This window comes from Coloeus monedula (assembly GCF_965178545.1).
Source record: "Coloeus monedula genome assembly, chromosome: 1".
NCBI classification, from domain to species: Eukaryota; Metazoa; Chordata; class Aves; order Passeriformes; family Corvidae; genus Coloeus; species Coloeus monedula.
This window is the reverse complement of record NC_138781.1, coordinates 108,245,615-108,269,103: the sequence shown is the minus strand read 5'-3', so window position 1 is coordinate 108,269,103 and position 23,489 is coordinate 108,245,615. Positions and strand designations below refer to the sequence as shown.

Genomic DNA, 23,489 nt, shown 5'->3' with positions numbered 1-23,489 from the left:
GAAAGGTAAGTAATTTGTGAGTATTCTATCATGCATTTCCAAAGTATAATCAATATTTCTTCTGTCAAGTCATGTCTTGCAAGTATTGATTTTTTCATATGCCGTTGGCCAGTTCAGGAATCTGCCCAGAAATTGTCACAGCATTTACACCAAAGCAAAAGAGCCAAAAGTTGACAGATGGGCAGGCTGCCAAGGAACAACAAACCTGCCAGACCATGAAATTAGTTCTTTCTTGTTCACCCAAAGCTTTTTCCACACATTGAGGAGTCCGCATCATTTTGCCTGTTGGTTTGGAAGTTGTTCTTTCTTTTAGCATTACACTAGCTTTTTTCTGAAGTCATCAGTTGGGAACAATCTTCCCTCAAACCTGAAGTAAATACAAGCCACAGCTATTAGAGTTCAGTGTCTTGTCAGTTTTGCATATATGCTGCCTAAGACACAATATTAGCTTAGAGAAACAGGATAGAAGTGCTGGCAGTGTGACTGGCATGTCAAAGACTAGGGATGGCAGTCACTTGTCACTTACGATGTGGCCCAATATCAACAAAACTAAACATTTCTGTTCTTACTGATGGAGGACCCAAAGTAGACTTTCCCCACTCCCACTTAATATGACTCCTTAAATAATATCTCCCCATGAACTTTTGTATCACCAGTTTTCAACATGAAGCAACTGTCTTACTTGTAAACGAAAATCCTCTTGGGTTTAATCCTAATTATATTAGCATGCATAAATGTGCAGCTTTAGGCTGCATACCAAATCATTCATTATAATAGAAAGGAGGTTATGACCCAAGTATCTATAAGCCCTCTTCTAATTCTAAATTTCCATTTATCACTTGCAAATTCTAGGAGACCTGAGCTTGAGAAGAATTTTAAAGGTTTAGAGGTCCCACTCACTTCAGTACTGTGATTCAGTATCACAGCCAAACAAAATGTTACTACTTTTTGCCCCATGTAAACATTAAGAAGGTTAAAACACTTAGAAATGCCCTTGAGTCAGTTGGCATCATCAGTTAGTTGTGATCATAAATGAAGCTGGTGCACTACAAAGGAACTCTGAAATGTATTTTTCACTTAGTGAAAGCTTGTTATTAACTAGCTGTACATAAACCCAAAATTTATTTCACTTAATTTAAAAGAAAAGATTTGTCACTTCCTTAGTATTAGAAATTGCAGCTGCATTAGATGAAGCTAAATTTCTATTTAAATTAAGTGGAATTTTTCTATTTATTAACAAAAGCTATTTCAAGTTGAAGAGGTTTTGGCATCTCAGAACTACTAGTTCTCCTGTTTCCAGACACGGAAGAAAAATGTTTTCATTCCAACAGGCACAAAGCCATTATCAGGGCATGTACAGCCCTGTATCACTGCCAGATCTTCCTGGGTAAAAGGAAGCACATTTCCTCCAGCTTGAATGGACCTGAAAGGATTTGCAACTGTGTAACCCCAAAGACATGCAAAACTTGGTCATTCCCTTAACTCTACTGACAAGATTTAGCAATCTCTGATTTTAAAGGTTAATTGGGAAAAATCTGTCTTTTTTTTTTTTTTTAATTTCAGTAGTAACCTACTGTTCAACATGCTATAGAGGTGGCTTTCTGCTCTCCGTAAAAAGTAGAATACATCCTGCTACTTTTTTTTCCCTAGGCATTTTACTCTAGGCAACAATGTAAAACTGCAAACCACCATGCTTTGTTTAGTCTTACATCTGCTGGTCTCCAGGCACACAGATACAACAAATGTACAAGGCACAAATTGCAACTGTTTAAAAACATTAATAGCAAGTCAACCATTGCACATTTTTTGTGTTTCAAACTCTCACCATGTGCAGATTCTTATTTCATTATTTTACAGTAAATGCCTTAATGAAATTCAAAGTCATTTGTGTTACACAGGATAAATTCCTTAAAAAGGGTAATTTTAAGTATTCAAAAACTAAGAAGGAGGGGGAAAAAGCAAACAATATTTTTTAAAGTTCTCTTCTGTACTGCCATTAATGCTCAAGAACTCCACCAGTCACATGGAATTTTAATCAAGTGTTCTGAAAGTATTTTGCCTTTGGCCTGAAAACAAGAATGATGCATTTCAGCCCAAAGCACAATTTTTAAGGGAAATTCTAGCAGACTGAGTTCAAGTAGTTTAATTTAAAATTCAGCAATGTTACAGTGACACTAAAATAATAGCAAGGCACAGTTTGATCCTGCCCGAAACACCCTAAACATTTTTTGCTGATGACTGTGGGAAATGCAGCAACATTGGTAGAGCTGCAGAGTGGGCAGCTTATTTCCCACTGTCCTTAAGAACAGAAAAGAGAAGGAGGGCTGCTCAGATTATTGTATAATCTGTCGATACTCTGCGGTATACAAAATGGGTTTTCCTCCTTGGGGCAAACATCCTGACCTCTTCCCTGCCACTGTACCACCAAGAATCCCCTTCCTACCCTCTTTTCCTATCACTGCTGCAGGATTCTCAGCCTACCAGAAACACCCAAACTTGGATGTGTCTGTCACCACTGTTAGCCATGGCAGCACAGCAACAGTGGACCTTTACACCAAGAACCCACAGTGAAGTTTCTGAGCAACATGGCGCATCAGTGGAGATAAACATCAGCATGGGCAACCTCTGACCCACACCAAGACAGCCACTGAACACAGCTGTCCTCCAGCAGCCATGATTTGTCCCTATTGCTTCATCACTGCCTTTAGATCACATCCTGCCATTCGTCACTGTGGAAAGATCCTTCAGTCAATACACAATACATCTGGAAGTTCCCCACCCCACCACATATATCTCTTTCTCATTGCCTGCCAAGGGTTGCCTCCTCCACCTCACAGAAGACCTGCACTGTACTTTGCACAATCATTTGTTCAATTAGAAATATTCCCATTACAATATTATCAAATGTGCACAAAACTAAGCTGCCCCTAGTGTGACCAAGTAAACAGTGGTCATCCAAGGATGGACTCTGCATTTGCTGCATGCCTTTAGCATTGATGAACTTGCTCTGGAGAACATTGGCAGACACACTGTAAACCAACTTCAAGGAAGATAAATTGGGATAGGTCTGGAAAGGACTCAATTCCTGTAACTTTTAGTTTAAAATTCATGTTAACATCTAAAGACAGTTTCAGTATCAAGCTCACATTTCTGCATTAGCAAAAAAATGCACGGTTTCTAAAATTCTGATCAAGTCTTAGTGAGATTTATTGATAATATCTAAATAACCCAGTTATAGTAAAAAAATCATGGCAACACATAACATTTGCTTTCTATTTATACAAACTTTTTTCTTTATCTTGTAAGAGATACATTGTCACATAGGAATGAATTGAACTACTTTGGTAATTAAAAAAGAGACACACAAAATGAATGCATTAGTTAGCAACTATGGAAAGAATGAAGAAGTATCAGTAGATGTAATGTAAATCCACAGCAACTCTCCCAAAGTCAGTGAAGTTGATTTGATCCTTCATTTTGCCATGAAAATTTTTATCTCTTTAGCATATTTTAAAGGGTGTTTTCTAGTAGAAGGCATTGAGCACACATTTGAGAGACTACAAGCTCAAGTAAATAAAAAGAATCCTAGAAATTTCAACAGCATATATTTCACAACCCTAATTTAAACCACAGGGTTTCCACAGATCTTGATAATTCAAAGAACCTTCACGTCAAACTTCTGTTATCTAGCCCTTCTCAGCCAATAAAGTAGAAACAACTTAATCATCAGAGGCATTGGCGCACAGTTACAAGCCTTTTATGCCCTCTCCTCCTAAGGCAGTGCAAGATATGCACAAAAGACAGCACTGTAAAGGGAAGTAAAATATATGAATGGTGTGGCATGCAGAATAACAAAACACACATTAGCTATTCATGTATTTGAATTAAAACTAGACAAGAAAAACCAGTGGACTCTCTAGCACAGTTTTATCAGTAGTGAAGCACTTTCAGGAGCTGGATTTCTCACTTCCATAAAGAAACAAGGAAGGGGGAATTCAGTTAACCGGTTTTTCAAGTACAAGCCCACTGCTGGTGCTAGACTCCCCCCGATTCACTCACTGTCTAGATACCCCTAGATGGATCTGGGATAACCCGGGGGAGTCAGTGAAGCCTGGCTGGGCTCCATCCCGCCTGGCAGCAGCTCTGCCTGGGTACGGAGCACCAGAGGTGCAGTCAGGCTCCCCAGGGCTGCCATTCTCCCAGGCACCCAGCCTGCCCAACACCTTGTGCCCTGGCTGCAAAGCTCACTCTGCCAGCATCCGCACAAGAAATGAGGTATGACTTGGATCCCTGCTCCAGTCCTCCCTGGCAAGGCTGCACCCAGCCACAATCAAATTGCACTGGATGTCTCAGTTGCTACTGGGCTTTTTCCTCTCCTTCCCACGCAAACATTTCTTTACACACATCTTAGGGTTTTGTGACAGAAGGCAAAATTCCAGTCATGCTTTCAAAAATGTAATAAAAACAATCAATACTAATCTAAGTGACCATCAGTGACAGCTCCAATTCGCATTTATGCTCAATGACTGAATTCCAACGTTTTTTACAGTCAGCAAGACCTACTCTTCTCATTTGCAGTGCTAGGATTTTGCTATTAAAAACTTCTTGCTTCATCAGATGCACGAGAAAAAAAAAAAAAAATCAAAGAATCAAATCAAGACTGAGGAGTTGTTTCGAATTACGTGTACAGGTACTCTCAGACTTTCAGCAAATAGAAGTTACAGAAATACAATAAAGAAGGTAGTGGACATCGGCCTATTTTCAAGGTCATTTTTGAGCAAGCAGCAATAAAAATGCAGGCAGAGCCAAGGAGAAAAAACAAATTTCCACTGTGGGAAGACCATTTCTTAAACAGCTTTTTAACCTTTATTCTCATGCGGGAATCAAGATGCAATAAATGAGCTCACAGACAGGAATTATATTATGCTAGCAAAACAACTTTCAAATCTGAATATTTAATCTAAAAGAATTGGTTAGGGAATATCTCTGACAGAGTTGTTACTGTATCGAATGACAGTTTAAAAAAAAAAAAAATCAGCAAAAGCTAACAAGCTAAAGATGACAAAACAGAAGGAATTTATTGCTAAAGGCTGACATCTACTCAGCCTACACAAAGCAGCAGTGAGATCTTCTCAGCCTTTGCCTGGTAGGAAAAGCTCAGAAATGACAAAAAAAACCAACCCAGTCAGCCCATGAGCCCATCGGCCCACATTAGCTGCAGCTTTACAAAGCCTGCCAAGTTGAACTTGTGGAAAGGGCAGTGGGCGACAATGCCTGCCATGAATCCACCTCCCTTCCAATGTCTCTCTGAGCTCACATGGCCACTAAAACAGTAGTGATTTTCCAGAGATACTTAAAAAAAAAAAAATTAAAAATCAGGTTTTCAGGTAAAACCAAAGCATTCTATTGGTATGTTTTGCCCTGCACTTCTCAGAAATTGTAACTGCTGTTTCACATTGGAAAGAGAAGTTTAAATTATCTGCATCTACACTTATTTGCTATTAGAATATTGAAAGTTAGTTTATAGTCTTACAGTTTTATGCTTTCCCATTTTCAGTTATTTATATCTACTGTAATAACAGAAAAAGTCTTACAGTTTTCCTGTAAAACTTATGTCTACAGCTTTTAATACTCAAAAGTGTGCATTAAAAAATTACATTTCAGGGCAAAAGCAGTCTTTTCCTGCCTCTAAAAAAGAGCACAGAATGATTGAGAAATCATTGAAGTCCTTAAATAGCAGAAGTAACTAAATGAATGTACACAAATATACCTAGCCTTATTTTTGCTCTGACACACAAGCAAATGAGGCACTGGCCTCAAATCTCAAAGCCAGGGAATTGTACCCATATCCTCGAGCTCAGAGGTACAGTACAGAGCTCCTGAGATATCACTTAAGTACCTAAAAGCATAAATACATGGGAGCTTTGGCTGATGTGCTCCTGAGGTTTATGCCAACTAACAAATAACAATTCCTGCAAGCTGACCTAACCAATCTTGTCTCACAAAACTTTTGCAACACACTATTCCTCTGTTTGGTCAGGAAGGGATGTCTGCAGGACAGAAAAAAAAATAAGTGGGGGAAGGCAGCAAACCCCACCTGAAGGGGTTTTGAGAGACATGCAAATACCAACAACTGATCAACACACACTGATAGCCCTGAATTTCTAGAGATGCATTTTCTAAGTCCTCAGGGAATGGAGAAAATATTTACAACAGACTAGTATTTTTTTATCTTAATCTTCAGCCTAACCTAGAATGCTTTCATGGGATTTTTCTGTGCCACATACCTTTGTACTCCACAAAAAAAGAAAATGGTTTGTGGCTTGTTGGTGATTTCTTGCAAAATAGAGGGGGGAAAAAATGCAAAGTAGATTTTAAATTTAGGGCTCTAATCAATGCCAAGCACAACATTTTCCCCACAAAATGTCTACAATGTTCCTTGCAGACTACCACAAAAAAGTGACATTTCTCAGTTCTTTCTTCTCCCCCAACCACAAGTCAGGTCTCAATCAGCAAAATTTGCCCCTAGTTGAGATCACTTACTTTTTTATACTACAAATTCCTTTTAATATGATCAAGCCTCATTTCTATTTAATAAAAGTGTCAAAATATATTTGTGCTGCTTATCATGAACTTAGGGAACCTTATAACATTAACACAATGGTATCCACAAAGTCAGCATTCCTGAAGTCATGCAATGTGGCCTTTGTTTGAGGTGACATCATCAACAGGTCATTTAAATTGACATTTTTAGAATACTACATAGAACAAAGCCCACTACATTAATGCTTTGACAGCCAAAGAGACTCAGAGGAAATGAAAGTCAAGAGCTCCATAGTTCCATCTGCTCTTCTACAGAGTTTTGCTGGGGTGTACCAAGTCCTGCAGGTCAAGAGAGAGACATGGCCGCTGCAGCTCCATGTTCCCAGGCCCAGCCACCAGTAAAGCTGTGCACATATTCCCAACAGGCACAGATACAGGCACACACATAATGCAATGGACATATGGATATATGCAAATACATATGGCCAGCCATGCAGATGCACAAAGACAAAAACCCACAAGTGCAACCACCACCAATGGTTTCATCCTCTTCCCTGCACCAGGGAAAAATACATATTTATATACAGATATGGCTTTCTTCAAAGCCCATCCACAACATGGATTTCTTAAATACCTGAAGTTGGAGACTCATTGTATTCAGTAACTGTGGCCCCCCCCAGCCCCCAGATCTCCCCTGTTGCTGGTACCTGGCATGTGAGCCCCTGCGGCCCACAGCTCCCCCCGTCACTGAGCCACAAACTGCCTTGCACACATACCACCCATAACACACACACACACTATGGCTCCCTACACACTCACTCTTTCCTAAACCACTTTGATCCCCTCCATCTTTGGCCCTTCCTCCATTCATCCCAAAATAAGTTGTGTGTGATCCCAAAATGTTCTTCCCCTGTATGCCATAATGAGTCCCATACCCCTCTAGACTGTTATCACCCCCATCCTGTAAGCCCTGAAGAGCTGCTCCCATAACACATTGGTGGCTGTCAGAGGACAGCCCTGGCAGGGGCTCATTTCTCTCATTTATTGGTGTTGTTCCACCTTGATCTTGTGTTCCTTTGTGGGTGGATGTGAGACTTCTCACACAATCTAACAAATTAAATAAGAGTGTGGACAGCTAATAAGGGTCTTGGGGCCCTGCTACTTAGCCCACCCAAAGACACAAGGGATGTACAGGTTCACTGTAATTAAGATTTTCAACCCTGAAGAAGAAGTGAAAACTAAAGCCAAGTATACCATTCTACCCAATTTTGCCAAAAATTAAGAAGTTTTTATCTTACCACAATGTTAAGTGATTCTGCCTCAGACTCACTCTTTAGCTCCTTGGTCTCCTGCCTCACACTGTAAGTTGCAAACAGCACTTCTTTTAAGTGTTCTGCAAGTCTCTGGGGACTTGAAGTTCTTTTAGTGTTCTTTCATCAGGAAACAATATTCACTTTGGTGGAAGCATAGCAGAAATGTTAAAGGAAAATATTTAGAAGTAAAAGACAAGACTTTGCAGGGGATAGAAACCTTTTCATTTTCTGTAACACTTAACTCTGTTGTAGATGTTGGGAAAAAAAATGATATTTAAGACTGATAGCAACAAGGTCTATTCAAGCCACTAGTATACATGAACCCAAGATGCAGTATGGTGAAGGACTTAAGGTATTTTGTTCATCTCATACAGAAGCACTTAATACAACATCCAACTCACCTTGAAACTCCAAAACTTTCTTCAAAGTTTTCTGGGCATCCAAGTACATTTTGGAAGCCTGCCTCTCAGTTTTAAAAGTGTCAGAAGAAACTATAACACTTCACGAAACACCTTTGAATGCATGAGGTTGTAGTGAGGCAGCTGAGAGTGTAAGATACACGTACATAGGCTCACAAATCAACAGCCAGATCTACAACACCCCAAACTTCTGTCAAATGCTGTCACTCCTACAGTTAAAGCACATGACTTCTGAGGTGGAACTCACCATCCTGAATTAAGCACCAAAGAGCCCTTCTTCACTAAGTGGGGTTCATAACCACCCCATGTGTGGTGCCAGGCTTGAGTAACCCAGTAAAAAACAACCAAAAACCAAAACAAACAAACAAACCAACCCCAGCAGACACTGGTACAATAAAAGAGTTTCTCCTGAAGTCAGACACCTTACTGCGGCTTGTTGCAAATAAACAAGAGATGAAGGCCTGCAATTGTATTCTCCTTACATCTTGAGCACCCTAATGATCCAGCTAAAGCATCAGCTTTATTTTCCTTGCCCATTTTCCTTCTGGAAGGAAATTGGCTATCTCGGCTGTACAGTAGCTCAGTTTCAAAGAGAGGTCTGGAGAGACCTCTTACACTTCTCCTCCTCCCCTGCATTACCTGTCACAGCAACTTGGTAATAGAGCACTCTATTCAGAGATTGGAGATGTGGGTTCAAGCCACCTCACATTAAGGAGATTAACATAAATCTCCCACATAAATCTGGGAAAGTGCTTTAACAACATGATTTATATCACCTATATTTTAGCAAAAAAATGTGGTTGCTGACCATAATGTTGCAATTTGTATATTAGTCATAGCCTAAGACTACTTACTAAACCAGATCCTTGAAGCAAGGCAGGTCTGAAATCCAACAGGTGACAGGCATGTGAAATACCTTTGTTTATCTCTGCCCAGATGGAGCACCTTCCCGGGGCCATTCAGTTCCCTGAGCATCAGCACTTATCCAAAACCCCAGACAGGAACAACAGAGCAGGCTACTTTAGCACACCAGCTAACATAAACAAACTGAGATGCAGCCGAGGAAATATTTAGTCTACAACTGTAGCCTTCCAAGTTAACACTACCACAGTTTACAGTAGCAGAATTTTATTTTTTTTAATTACAGAAAAATCACCTGACAGTGGCAGAGTCAAATTTATGAAATATAGGCAATAGTGTTCAAAATCATTAACTGATTTGCCTTTCTACTTTGAAGACATGTATCACTTAACTCCAATATAACAAAGAATGCATTCCAGCAGAGCAAAGCTGCTACAACAAGCCTCCAAAATAGCTTTTTGCTTCTGATGCTGTAAAATAATTCCTCTGCATCTAGACACCGAGATACACATTTCATGAAGAGTTACTCCATTAGTGGATACAAAAGATTCGACTGAAAATACAAACCAAACTTTTCACTATGATGGGGACACTTTAACAAAACACCTGTAGTTAAAATACCAACTACATTTTATAACTATTGTAGATATTAATCTTTAGGCTGAAAGAACCAATCATTAACTTTCAAAGTGGTTCAGTGCAGTGACTTTAGTATAGTGTGTTTTTTCTTTCCTAGGCTGGACTTCAGCACTTTCTGACAGACCCTTGCAGTTGTGGTACACCCCAGTTTCTTCATTTGCTGACAGGACAAAAGCAAAACCGAACAGAAAAACAAGAAATGCTTTGAGTTCTACCACAGCACTCTCCATGGCCATGCACCTTTTCCCCAAACTTCTCTTGACAACTGCTCTGAGAAATCTTTCCAGCCTCACTTAAAAATGCATTTTTACTTCATCACGATGCTTACAAGTCTGAGCTTCAGTTGTTTACTTTCTGTAAAAGTAACATGGCTATTCTAATCTGCATCGCATTCTTCACATTGTTTTAGGATCAGTTATCTTGAATTGTGGATTTTGTAAGGCAGTTTACCACCAGGGGGGTTGAAACTCAGCTTCCTCTGATGATCTGTGCTCTCACGCTGAGAAAAAAAATTCTATCAACTTAATCTGATAGGAAGAATGGTCTCTAGACCTGATCTTTCAACTGGAAGAATATAATTATGAATTTAAATATCCCCAGGAGGGATGGCTTAGAAGCAATCAAATATATTGGTAGCTTCAATCACTGATATAAAAAGCAAGTATTTTATCCGGATGCCTCTAGCACTCGTGGGCTGCTACACAAAGCTGCACATTACTACAGTGAGATCACTGAAAATGTCAATGAAAAAACGAAATATATTGGCTCTTGTCACCCACACATGACTAGCTTCAGGAAAATTCCTACCTTTTAGACTGCATGCTATCGTATATATTCAAATAGGAATTAGTATTGAATTAAGGTTATTTGATGTATGTAAGATGCTACCTTAAAAAGAAATTTAAAAGCAAAATTTATATCATTTTGTCTGGCATTTCATTTGTTTCTACAACTGAATTTTCATAACAAAAGTAAATTGTGTTTATTTACAAGCTGAGACATATGGTCTCTGAAATTTACTTGGGCTTGATTTTGTCCTCTTTACCTAGAGGATATTTTGTATACATAATTATATTAATAAACACTCGGTTTTACTGCAGTCTGTAAACATCCAGATGCTAATCTCCCACACTACATCCATCTCAAACACCATACTTCACCATAAAGAAAACAAGCCATGCATCTGCACAACATATGCCTTCCAACCATTTTCCATTCAATTTCTTTTTTGTTGTTGTTTTTTGTTTTTTTAATAGAGACCTAATGGGATTCATGTGCAGGGAGTAGGGATCGGCAGAAATTCTGCTGTGGACCCCAGCAGGAGCTGACCCAAGCCAAGGGTGAGAGCATCTGGTGCCTACCAGCGCTTCCCATCACAACCCAGCACGTCGCAGAGTCAGCTACTGGAAACCCAGCAACAGAGTGAGCCGATGTGCTCAGCAACTTGGGTTTCACCAGGACAACCCGAGTTACAGCACTTCGAACAAAGAAGATGCGTGTGATGAAGTTATTCACAGAGGAAGAACTCGCCGCGGAGCGTTCCGGTGTCCCGGCCACAACGCACCGGCCAGCCCACGTGCAAGAAAAAAATCAGAAAACTTTCGTAAATTATCTCCATTACTTCTTCATGCTACCTCTGTCTCATGGCCGGAAAGTGGTTTAGGACACTTCCCGCTCCTTATAACAGAGCTTAACGCGGTTTATATTACCGACAGCGTGCGGCATCCCTCGGGGCTGCCGGCTCCTCTCCCTTCCCCAGAGAGGGACCCCCGGGACTGCGGCCCGTGCCCGGCTCTGCCCCCTCTCCCGCCGGGACAGAGGCTGCGCCAGGGGCTCCCCGGGCCGCCGCTGCCCTCCCCCTGCCCCAGGAGCGGGCAGCGGCGGGGTCGCCCCCTCCCTCGGGTTTCTGCCGCTCCACAGCGTCTCCCGGCTCCCACAAAGGGAGTGGGCGGCCCCGGAGGCGGCCGGGCGGAGTGGCCCCCGCCGCCGAGGGAGGAGAAAGGACTCCAGGAAAGTGGGGGAGGGCGGCTGCAAAACGTGGAGATGGGGGAGAGAACAGGGAGAAAGGAGATGGGGGAGGCCGTCGGGCAGAGTGTGGTCGACACTGCCGGACCGAGCCCGCCTCCCTCCGCGGGCTCCCGTCGCAGCCCAACGCGGCCCCCGCACCGCGGTGCTCGGCGGGGACGGGGACACTGCCGAGGCTCCCCCAGCCCCGCGGGGGCGAAAGGCTGCCCCGGGACGCGGCGTGAGGCTGCAGACCAACCCGTCAGGCACTGCCCTGCTTTGCATTGCGCTGCCCAGCCCCGCACCCCCGTTCTGCGCTCACCTCGGGGCTGGCCCTGCCCCGGCACCCACAGCAGCGAAGTCGCCGCCAGCAGTGCCAGCAGCAGCCGCCGCCCGCCGCTGCCCATCGCTGCTGCCGCCGCTGGAGGGACGCTGCCTGCCCCGCCGAGCCCGCCCGCCTTATATGCTCCCCCGCCGCCCCCGGCCCGCTCCGCCCCGCACCACCGGGGGCTCACTCACACACCCCCCTCCTCACACACCCCCCTCCTCACACACACCCCCCTCCTCATACACCCCCCTCTTCACACACCCCCCTCCTCACACACACCCCCCTCCTCACACACACACCCCCTTCCTCACACACACCCCCCTCCTCACACGCTCAGGGACCCCGCGCCCCGCACCGCACGTGCCCAGCCCCCAACACCGCCCCCGAGGCACTTGCGGTCCCGACCGCATCTTGCGGGTGATGCGCGGGGTGCGCCGAGCCCGAGCCCCGTGCCTAAAACGTTCTGGAAAGCTGTAGTTATTGAACTGAGGATTTTTGCAAGGAGAGGAGGAAGGGAAAGGTGAGTATACTAAACAACAAGGTAAACGTGTGGGGAGGGAGAAGGCACTGCTAAGCTAATTCAACAAACAACTTTTCTATACGGCTGATATTTTCACGTGTTAAATAAATAAATAAATAAATATCTGTTAAGGCTTTCCCTGCAAACTTGTCATCCCCACCTTTGAAAATTAGTTCCCGTGCTGATATTTTTTCAGCCCCCGTTTCACATAAACACAACAAATCAGCCATGTTTGTAAATTAAATGAGTTCTCTCCTCAGTTGTTAAACTATGAGGTTGATTACATTTTGTCCCATAGGAAATCTTTGCTGCTTTTTAATAATCAGCTACCTCATGAAACTAGCATAAAATGTAGCAAAAAGGTTGTAGAGATTTCTCAAGATAAACACATTTATTCTGTACATCAGGAAAGTTCATCTCCTTTAGGCATTACTGCTTTAAGGTTTGTCAGGTCACAAAGCTCATATCTACATTACTCTTTAATGAATATTTCAAGGAAGGTGCAGCAAGGAACACTTTCCTGGGAAAAGAACTCTATGCCAAAAATTGGTTAAGGCAGGGGAATTTTAGTCAACAAATACCATCTCTCAAATGCGAAATCCCTCTTTTTTAAGAAAAGAAAGTAAGCTTGTTTAAAAAATGCTGTTTATTTTTTCAGAAAACCTTGTGCCCCTCTCTGTGGTATTGCATTAAAAACCATATTTCAAAATACAATAATATGTGTGAGTTGCATGAGCAGAGTTAGGCTGCAAGTGCATTCTTCAAATTGTGGGCAGCTGTTTGCAGAGTTTGGACTTCAGCGTGGTTGGCTGGGGATTTTTTGATTGATCAAAGAAGTCAGGGAAGTCAGGAAACCCAGGAAAATAATAGTAAGTTACATATTTTATATAAAAGCAATTTTTTATCATGTAACTCAGTTATGAGTTATACTTGAGAAAGTATAGCAATGTTTATATTCAAAACATAGGCAAAGAAAAAAAATCTATGGGTCAAGGAGATATAAAATGAAAAATTTCTGCCATAAAACCTTATCAAAGGCCTTTGAGCCTGAAAATAAATAACACTCCACATCTGTCCCTTCCAACAGATCCATTCTTTGCTCCCACCAGGAACTTCTTAAATTTCAGGACAGGCAAGGAGGAGCAAAGCAAAACATCTGTGGAGAGTAAAGTCAACAAATTTCAAGAGCCAAAGTGTCGTTTGTTCTAAAATCATAGAGGTCAGGTTAAGGAATCCTCTGTGCAGGCTCATAAGTACCAGTTGGGAGCCAAGTACAAAGGAAAGAGAAAGAGGGAGCATCTGCGCAACATAAAATCTGCCAGTTTAATGTTTTATGATCAGTTTAACCATTTCTTCAAGTAACAGCAAGCTGAAGAGTACTATCTCGCAGCCATGAAATGATAAGAGCCAGTTTACTATACATGTATTTATCCTCATCAGAATATTCCACAAGAGCTAGAAAATACAAAATGCAATCCCTCTCTGGACTTTATCATCTGAGTTGGTTATTATAGTTTAACTAAACATCTCTATACAACTAAAATAGCCACCATCTAATTAGTTTGCAGGAGGATATCACCGTTGTTCAGTGCCCATTATAATCATTTCCTAGGAAAACGGATCCTTCTCAAATTTCATTTCAGTATGTACATTCTTGGAGAAGAGGATTACTGTGTTTTCTATTGTTCCTTTTCCCCCAGTTCATTGCTGGTATTACAAAAAACCAGGCAATCAGAAGGATCCTCTTTTCAAGGTATGGCACCATTAATATAATTTTTTCCTAACATAGTTTTCTAATGGGCTTTGAGTGATTATGAAGATAGAGGAGAATTTCAGCTTCTTAAGCAGGTGTAACTTCACATTTACACCGAGCAAGTGCATCGGGTATTGCAAGTTGAAGATTAGAAATTTCTTAGTCTTTGACAAACCAACCCAATGAGAAAATGGAATGCTGTGGTACAGGTAAGACCACGAATGAGTGAAGAAACGTGCACAAGAATGAAAGGATTTTAGGGCACTTTTGTGCGTGTTTATACATTCCCTGGAAACCATCTGCACAAACAGAAACTATGAATGCTACTATATCATATATGCATAAGACAGCTAGTAGAACTACACATTCAAATAGTGCAGGAGACATCTATATTTACAAAAATTAAATTGCTGCTGCTCCAGCTTCACTTGAAAGAGAGAGAGAGATTGCACAGACTTTAGGAACGGTGATATCTGAATGCCTCACACTTACTGGTCTTGCTAATTAAAACAAAACAAAACAAGCAAACAAATTTGAAATGTAAGACAAAATCTGTAAATACCCAGAAAAATACTCAGATACGTGGTTATAGGGAATTTCTTAAAATTTCATTTTCTCTCTGATGTATTTTCATTAATTACTTTTGTCTTAAGGACTGTTTCAATTGGAAAGAAATAGAAAATCCTGATATTGAGGATGATGTAGCACAAAGCGAATATGTTAATCCAACCATCCAACAGATAACAACCTATGGACAAAAACATTGCCGTTGGCAAAACCAGAGGTTTGGGAGAGCTCAAAACGGAGAAAACCCAAATACAGACTCTGAATAGAACCACTCTGCTATCCTGCACCTAAGTAAACTCCAAGAGAGCACCAATTATGTTTTTTCAGCTTTTGTCTGTGTTGCTGCGCTAAAGGCAGAGCTATTGTGTTAATGTCAGGTTCCCTTCAGGCCCCTCAGGAGCATGAGGTCACCTCGTGACCCCAGAGGGCAGCAGGGGCACTCACAGCTGTCAGCGGTGCTGTGCTTTTCCTCACCCATAACATTTAATAACTTGCATGTCCCACCATCCCACCTTACCATCCATCCCACTCCCAATGCATTTAGGGACATTTCTACACTGTGAACATCACTGATGCAATAGCTGCTGGAATTGGGGTAGGGAATTTGGAATAGTTTCCAGAAGGAGGTATACTGTTATAACCAGTTGACAAACACACCCAGAGCTACATCAAAAGCCTAAATAAGATTTTTATCTGTAGCTGTACTGTACAACAAAGAGTTTCTAATTTTTAGCTGGTTTTTGTTGGGCTTTTTACACATACTTGTCATCCATTCTGCCTCTCTGCCTCATTATCTCATAAGCACCACCCAAGTGTTCTGAAAAAGCATTTTGGAAATGATTATCACTTGTAATCAGAGGTAAAAACAATACAATAAACTGCCTGTCTGCTGCTAATATAAACATTCAGTCACTACTAAAAGCTGGTTTAGATAACTCTTCAGCTGTTCCCCAGAACACTTCAAGTATATTTCTCCCTCCCTCAGAGAAGTACGTCCAGAGGTTAATAAATCTGAGCTGTGACAGACTAAAGAGAGGAGTAAATTCAAAGCAAAAAGCTCTTCACAGCACACCCTGCCCACAACTTCCTCTCAACAGAGACACTACCTCAGCAGCTTGACAGGCTGGAAGTGCAACCCAAGAAAAGAGATGTAGGCCAGGACATCTTCCAGGTTCCTCCTGGTATTCCTCAGCTGGTAGCCTGATAGTCTGCTTCAGCAGCAAAAGTCCGTGCCCTTTCTATTCCTGAAAGTTATTTCAAGCTGTAATTTGAAATCCATGTTCTTTGTCTCTAAGATGACAAACGCTTCCATGAGGATTCAAGAAAAACTGCTGTTTCAGAGGAGTCTGCAAAACAGCTGCTCCAGGAGCGTGCACAAAGCTGTCATAGGCCAGTGGAAAAGGCACAAGCAAATTGAGTGCCTCCTGCCTAGCCAGAAAAGACACCAAGTCAGCTGTGCCCAAGTGCAATGTTCCGCAAAGGCTTGCCTGCTTCATGGTACAAGCTTCACTGACTTCAGGAGGTGCCTGGACTGAAGTGCTCACTAGAGAGGAGGGCTGGCTTTGGAGAAAAGCAGGAGCTCCAGGACAGTCTGGATGCCACAAAGAGGGAGCAGAACAAACCAGGAAACTGTGTAAATTCATACTTCTCTCAGAACCCTAACTGCCATAACACAGAGGATTTTTAAAGCTTGGGCTATCACCCATGCCTGATACGCGGCCCCATGTTCATGCATGTCCATGTCCCTCACTCTGACAGCACCTCGGATTAGTGGTACCCTTCATCCAGCTTTCCAGGGGCTGTGAACAGTCAGTCACACCCTCCTATTACCAGACGTAATCTATCCCAGGAGCTAAAGGCAGAGGGTCCAGCCACCTGTCAGGCTGCTCAGAAGAAGGTACCAAGCAAAGAGGTCAAAAGCCCTGCCAAGAAGGAGATGTGGACAGGAATTAGGAGCACACAGAAGCATCATCACTGCTTGGTTGTGCAGGGTCCTTCCCCAGTTTAAATAAGAAAGGCACAACAGGTATTAGCATAATAAAAGTGCTTTAATAATAAAACACTAATAAGAAGAGGAATATAGACTGTAATTCCTAGATCTCGTCATCCTGGGAGCACTGCTTTGATGTAGCATTGGATACACCCAATGAAATGAGTGCAGTTGTCTCAGATTCTCTGTTTTGAAATTGAATACAGAAGTATTTCCTTATATTGTGGTAAGTACATCACATGCCTGTGTTGTGCCTATGCACCTGACTATAGAGACACTGCTTGTAGCTGGTCTCTTCGTGGCTCTCAAAGCAGGAGATGCAGACAGCAAGAGATACTGGGTAACTCAAAGCTGTTCCTGCAAAGGGTGGCATGGTTTGTGCGAAAAACGAGGTTCACTCTCCTGTTAGAATTTAAAGAGTTTAATATAAAGACAATAAGAGACACATAAAATAAAGCAAAGGGATAATGGCCGGGTGCCTTGGCGCTCTGCCAAGAGCACACCTGATACTCGAGGTGAGTCCTTTTTATACCATTTTTACTGTCTGTTCTCTATTCCTATTAAAACTTTTCCTGGAGCTGTTCTGCATGGCCACTCCTTGGGTCCGCCTTTTTAGAGCATGCATAGTCTTCGGCCTTGTGGTTTTATTTCTTTTGATTCTTGGGGTTGGGCCTGCTAGGTAAGAGTCGATGGTAGGGTGGATCTCTTAATTCTCCAGACAGTCAGGGCTGATTGCAGCTTTGGGCCTCTTTGCCCCCCGGACAGAGCGGTGATAGCGGCTCTGGGACCCTCCTGGCCGTCCGTTCTCCGGGCAGAGCAGCCTTTGGGCCCTTTTGTTCTCTGGACAAAGTGTTGATTAGCAGCTTCTCGGGCCTCATCCTCTGCTCGCTTGGAGGTTATCTTACTTGCTCACACTTGCTAACATTCTTGCTAAAACGAGAGAAAACTACATCCACACAGCAAAAAGCATTTCTAACATTATATAATATCTACCTTAATCATTTGCGGGAAGCCAATACTATAATATATGTTTATAACAATTGGTTTCTGCTGTCGTCCTGCTTGAATAGACTCATTGGCATTAATGATGTTGAAGGCAAGTCTTGGCATATTTTCTGTAATACAGGTCACATGCTGGAAATTGTGGTTATTATCCAACAGGACTGACTGTATTATGGCAAATACACTCCTCCCCAAAAGATCACAGTGAATTAAAATTAATTTTTCTTTTGCTGAAAAAATGGAACCAATAGGCAATAGCGAATACAATACTGTCACTACAGGTAATCAGCAACTACCCTTCCATAACGCTCTTCCAAGTCTGGGCATGAGACTCTTCCTTATGTTTCGATTAAACTTTACAAGAGATTGAAGGCTTCAGTAGCCCGTCCAGGCTAAAGAATGACCACAGTAAAGTTCACAAGAGACATCTATAACATGAAGAACAAATTTTAACAGCATTGTTGGGGTTTTAGGAGTTCTCCTATTTTTTTTTTTCTGTTAAAGGAATTTTCCCCATACGTGTTGCAAGGGGGACAAATGGCTGCATACTTAAGAAAAACAAAGAGCTAGCCGGGGGGTGGGGTGCATCTGGCTACTCTTTTGTTTCACCTGCCTGTGCAGTTAGTCGGTCCTGAATGCCGGAGAGGGAGGCTGTTTTTCGTCAGCTGCTTTTCCTTCTGCGGAGAAAAAACCCAGGATCCCCAGCCCACCTTCTCTGCCCCGCTGGGAGCCGGGCCGTGGCCGCCCTGCCCCGCTGTTGCTTCGCGCCTTCGCTACTCTGTAGCCGTGCTCACCCTGCCTTGTCCAGACCTCCAGGGGGTTCCCACCGCAGCTCCTGAGTTCGGATACATCTCGTCTGCCTCCTGGGATTTGTGCTCATCACTGCCGTTCCAGCCTGTCGTTCCCGAGAGTCCGGGATCGGCTGCCCAGGGGTTTGTGAAGCCTTTGTCCCATCCCTTCCCGGGATCCCAGGCCGCCATTGCCGCGTGCTCCCCGAGCTCGCTCCGGAGCGCCCCCTGCAGCCGCGGGGGAACCATCGCACCTGCCCTGCTCACCGGGAGCCGCCAGCGCCCCTGCCGGCTGCGAGCGGAACTGCACCCGAGGGGAAAGGGCCCGACAGCCGAGAAGGCTGGCACTGGGTTTGGGATTGTTTGCTGGTACTGCCATAGTTACTGCTGTTTGTTTGACTGGTTATATATATAATAGTAAAGAACTGTTATTCCTATTTCCCACATCTTTGCCTAAAAGCCCCTTGATTTCAAAATTATAATATCTCGGAGGGAAAGGGGGGGTCGCATCTGCCATTCCAAGGGGGGCTCCTGCCTTCCTTAGCAGACACCTGTCTTTCAAACCAAGACAAGCATGAAAAATCTTACTGTTCATCTCCAAAATGATCTTGTGGGAAAGACTTGTGGAACTTGAAGGATCCAAACCCCTCACTTCCAGATTTGTATTACAAAGCAGTGAGAATATGACTTGGCCTTCACAGAGATGTGCAAGCTAAATGGCATTTAATTTATGCTCCTAACATCTCAGTTCTGAGTGGATTGAGAATTTATAATTTAGCTCATACTTTTAAACCACAATTAATTTGTGGGAGCAGTTGGAGTTTGTGGACAACTTTTGCTTCCTTATTATTTTGCAAAAAATATTAAATAGGAGTTAATCAGTTAATCACACCCTCTGACCTTTTCTTCAGTGATTTCACATTTCTTTTCAAGTGTAGTCAGGTATGCAGTTGGGAAAAGATCTGTAGGACACCAGTGTTGTTCTGGTGGTTGATCTTTTACTGGCAAGTGGTGAGATTTTCCTGCTCAGAGGATACACCTGCCTATGCAAAAAATCTGTGTTAAAGGATCTTGGTGTGAAATTAACAAGGATTCATTACCTTTTTTTTTGTAGATTATATAGAGATAATGCAAGAAATAAAACTTAAAGAAGGCATAAGATGAAAGCCAAGAGCTTAAATATGTGGCCTTAGTCCAAATTGTGGAACAATTAACATATCCAGTTGTCTTCTGAAGCTTTTAAAATTAAGTAATTTATTTATACGCTTAAACACGAATTTGATGTCAGCTTTAAGCTTCTGTTACAGAAATTTGCCATAGAATCCAATTCAAAAGGCAATTTAACTTTATTAATGTGGGAGGAAATGTGAGCATAATGTGAGCTAATTTTTAACCTTAACTGCCATTCCTGCTATTGCAAGAAAGTGCCTTACACCTATCTGGAATGCCATTATTAGCAAACTAAATAATTTATCACTTCCAATTTACAAGAAATTAGCCCTGCCTAAAACTAAAACCAGAAGCCATTTAAAAAATAATAACTCAAAAATTTATTTCGGGTTCCTAATTTGAGGAACGGTAGGAGTGTCCTAATGTGTCGTTCAGAGAGCATTATTTTAAAACCAGAACCAACCTTTCCTGTCTATAAAAGCAGGTGACTGTGCTTTGCTGCTACCTTATGGGCACCCTTACATGTGTTTTAACTCAATTTTCACAAGTGGATAAAAGTGGGAAATTGTGAAATGGAAATCTCTGTGCTTCACCTTTTTAATGCTATTAGAGACATCCTCTACTATTCAAACATTACCTTTAATATATAGAATGGAAACAGAGTTAACACATTTTATCTTTGAAATGAACTCTGCATTATTTGAAGTGTATGATTTTTGAATTAAATACTCTTACATTTAACTAACTACGGGTAGTTATGGGATCAGTCTTTAAGCTGTGTTGAAAGAATAGCCTGACTTGGAAAATAGGGGAAATCAGATGCCTTATTATTCATAAATAAATAAATATGGCGAAAGGACAAAGTTATGGGGCAATCTAAGGTTAATACCTGTCGAGTGAAATTGCACTAAGTAGAACTTATTTTTGGATTCCCTATCTACCTACATAGCTATCCACAGTGCAAAGTCTGTGTTAAATGCTGTTGAGGCTGGCAGTAGTGTTTGCTGTGTCTTTTGTGCTGTGTAAACAAAGGCTCATCACTGAAGACGAAGTCTAACAGTTTTTAATATGCAGTGAGGTATTGGCTCCACTTTAGAAAGAATTATAATTAAAAATTTATGAGGTATTGGAAATGTTTAGAATCTGAATTGCATAGTGAAAAGATATGCAGTGTGTCTCAGTGCCTACATAAATATTATACACATGATGGATGGATCGTCAGGCTGTATTTACTAAGGTGACTGTTTCTGTGTAAATTCCAGCGCTAATTAGAGGTTTGTTTTGGAGAACAAGACACAAAGCCAATCAGTTTGATGAGCTGAGAGATTAGGAGCTGAGCTCTCTAGCTGTCTTTGACTTCAATCAAGAAATGCTTGTGTTTAAACAAATGAAAACATTACCAAACTTTAGTCAATGATGATTTTAAGTGACACTGCAGTGCTGGATTTACTGTTCCTGGATTCCTCCCTGCATATTTCTGGTGGCCTGCAGGGAGCAAGCAAAGGTAGTGTCCTGTGAGAGGTAATTAAAATTCTTCCCCATCTGCAAAAACTTTCTTCTTTTTCCCCTTTCCCTTCCACTGCTCTGCAGCCCAAGGCAACCCCACCACAGGTACTCTCAGGAATGTCCAAATATCTGGTATGAGACTCCATCAGCCTGAAGATAATGTTTGTATATCTCATCTTGAGCTGCCCACAAAGCCATCGTTGTCTCTCTTTGGTTTTTTTTTTTTTCAGCTTTCCTCATGTGTAAAAGAAAGGAAAAAACCCCTGACAGGTATCTCATGCAGAGTAAAATGAAGCAATTTTTTTCTTTTCTTTTTCTTTTTTTTTTTCCACTTAGAGTATTTTGTAAATGATATAGAGGAACATGAAAAAAATACCTATTACTGCTGTAGGATTGTTGATAAAATATCAAGAACTACAGCAGATTGGAAGTTGTTCTGACAAAGACTGACCAAATACAAGCCAACTATAAAATAAACATAGGTAAGCATATAGAGTTTATACTGTGATTTTGGGGGAACACTTTATATTATAACATTTCCAAATTACTCTATGATCTCTGTAAGCTGATGACACAAACAACATGTAAGACTGAATTAATTGGCATGGCAATGAAGCCACAAATGCAAGACCCTACAAGGAAAAACCCCAAACTTTAAATCCCAAACCAACAACACGTAGGCTAAAAACTTTCCAGAGGGGTTGGGTTTTTTTCATAGAATCATAGAATCATCCAATTGTTAAGGCTGGAAAAGACCTTTAAGATCACCAATCATCAACCTAGCACCATGTTCACCATTGAGCCATGTCTCAAGTGCCATATCCACATGTTTTTTGAAAACTTTCAGGGATGGTGGCTCCATCCCTTCCCTGGGCAGTCTGTTCCGATGCTTTTCAACACATTCCGTGGAAAAAAAAATTCTTGATAACTAAACCACCCTTGGCACAACTTGAACCCATTTCCTCTCATCCTGTCACTTGTTACCTGAGAAATGAGACTCACCCCCACCTCACTGCAGCCTCCTTTCAGGTAGCTGTAGAGTGATAAGGTTCCCCCAAGCCTCCTTTTCTTCCAGGCTAAAGAACCCCAGCACCCACAGCTGCTCCTCATAGAATTTGTGCTCCAGACCCTTTACAAGTTCCCTTGCCATTCCTTCTCTGGATTTACTCCAGAGCCTTGATGTCTTTCTTGTGGTGGGATCCCAGAAGAGAACACATGTATCTTTTGCTTCATGGGGAAATCAGATGGCTTATTAATTCATAAATGAATAAATATGGACAAAAGGACAAAGTTTACGGGGCAATCTTATTTTAAGTATTGAAGCTTTTGCACTGGCTCAATTTTCAGACACTGATAAGTTATTTGTGACGAGGCTGTGCCTTGGTGCATTGTATTCTTACAGGGTTCTTAATCAAATTTTTAGTACTAATACAAAAATACATGTATTTTAAAAGTAGAGAACTACTTAAAACACATTAAAGATTAAATGCTTGTAATAAAACATAAATATTTAAACCAAGAAATATAAACTACTGTTAATCAATTTAATATAGTTTCACTGTCCAGACCTGCGAAAATCTTGCTACATAGCAAAAGCTTCAGTAAGCTCCAAGTGTTCCTCATTTTATTCTGCAGCATTTAAGGCAGCCACAGGATGGCACTGTAAAACTGCAAGTCAAAACCTCGAACTCCTTTCCTGCTAACACCCACTTCAACGTGCTAATTGAAATCAATGCAACCAGTAGTCACAAGGCAGATTCCACCAGCTTACTCTTTAATGGTATTTTTTTTTTTTTTTCCCACACCTTTCCCAAAGCAAATCAGCAACCCCACGTTCAGGTTCTTGCAGACCCTGCTGCAGGCAGGGACTTGGAACTGGTGGCATCTAGAGAGTAGCTGGCCAGGTCTGGATGCTTCAGGCAGGCAAAACAGCCACTATGATGGAAAAAAATTATGAGACAGGCTGTCTGTAGGGGAGTTTTTCTACTCTTGAACAGTTTAACATTAGCTTATTTCATAAAGCATGGAGCTTATTTACTCATTTTACATATTTATTAATTTATTTTTCACCAGCTGATGTAACTTA

The 23,489-nt window shown here is 41.8% G+C and overlaps 1 protein-coding gene across 1 annotated transcript in view; it reads right to left on the bottom strand.

Annotated features, from left to right (window-relative positions):
• LAMA1 (laminin subunit alpha 1) overlaps positions 1–12,186 on the bottom strand; it is a gene marked incomplete at both ends in the record, with an annotated part of 99,826 nt that extends 87,640 nt beyond the window's left edge. The window contains one exon of the mRNA XM_082282956.1: positions 12,102–12,186. Coding sequence (XP_082139082.1) covers positions 12,102–12,186 — 85 coding nt within the window. The remainder of the gene's footprint in view (positions 1–12,101) is intronic.
• Positions 12,187–23,489: the final 11,303 nt, after the last annotated feature.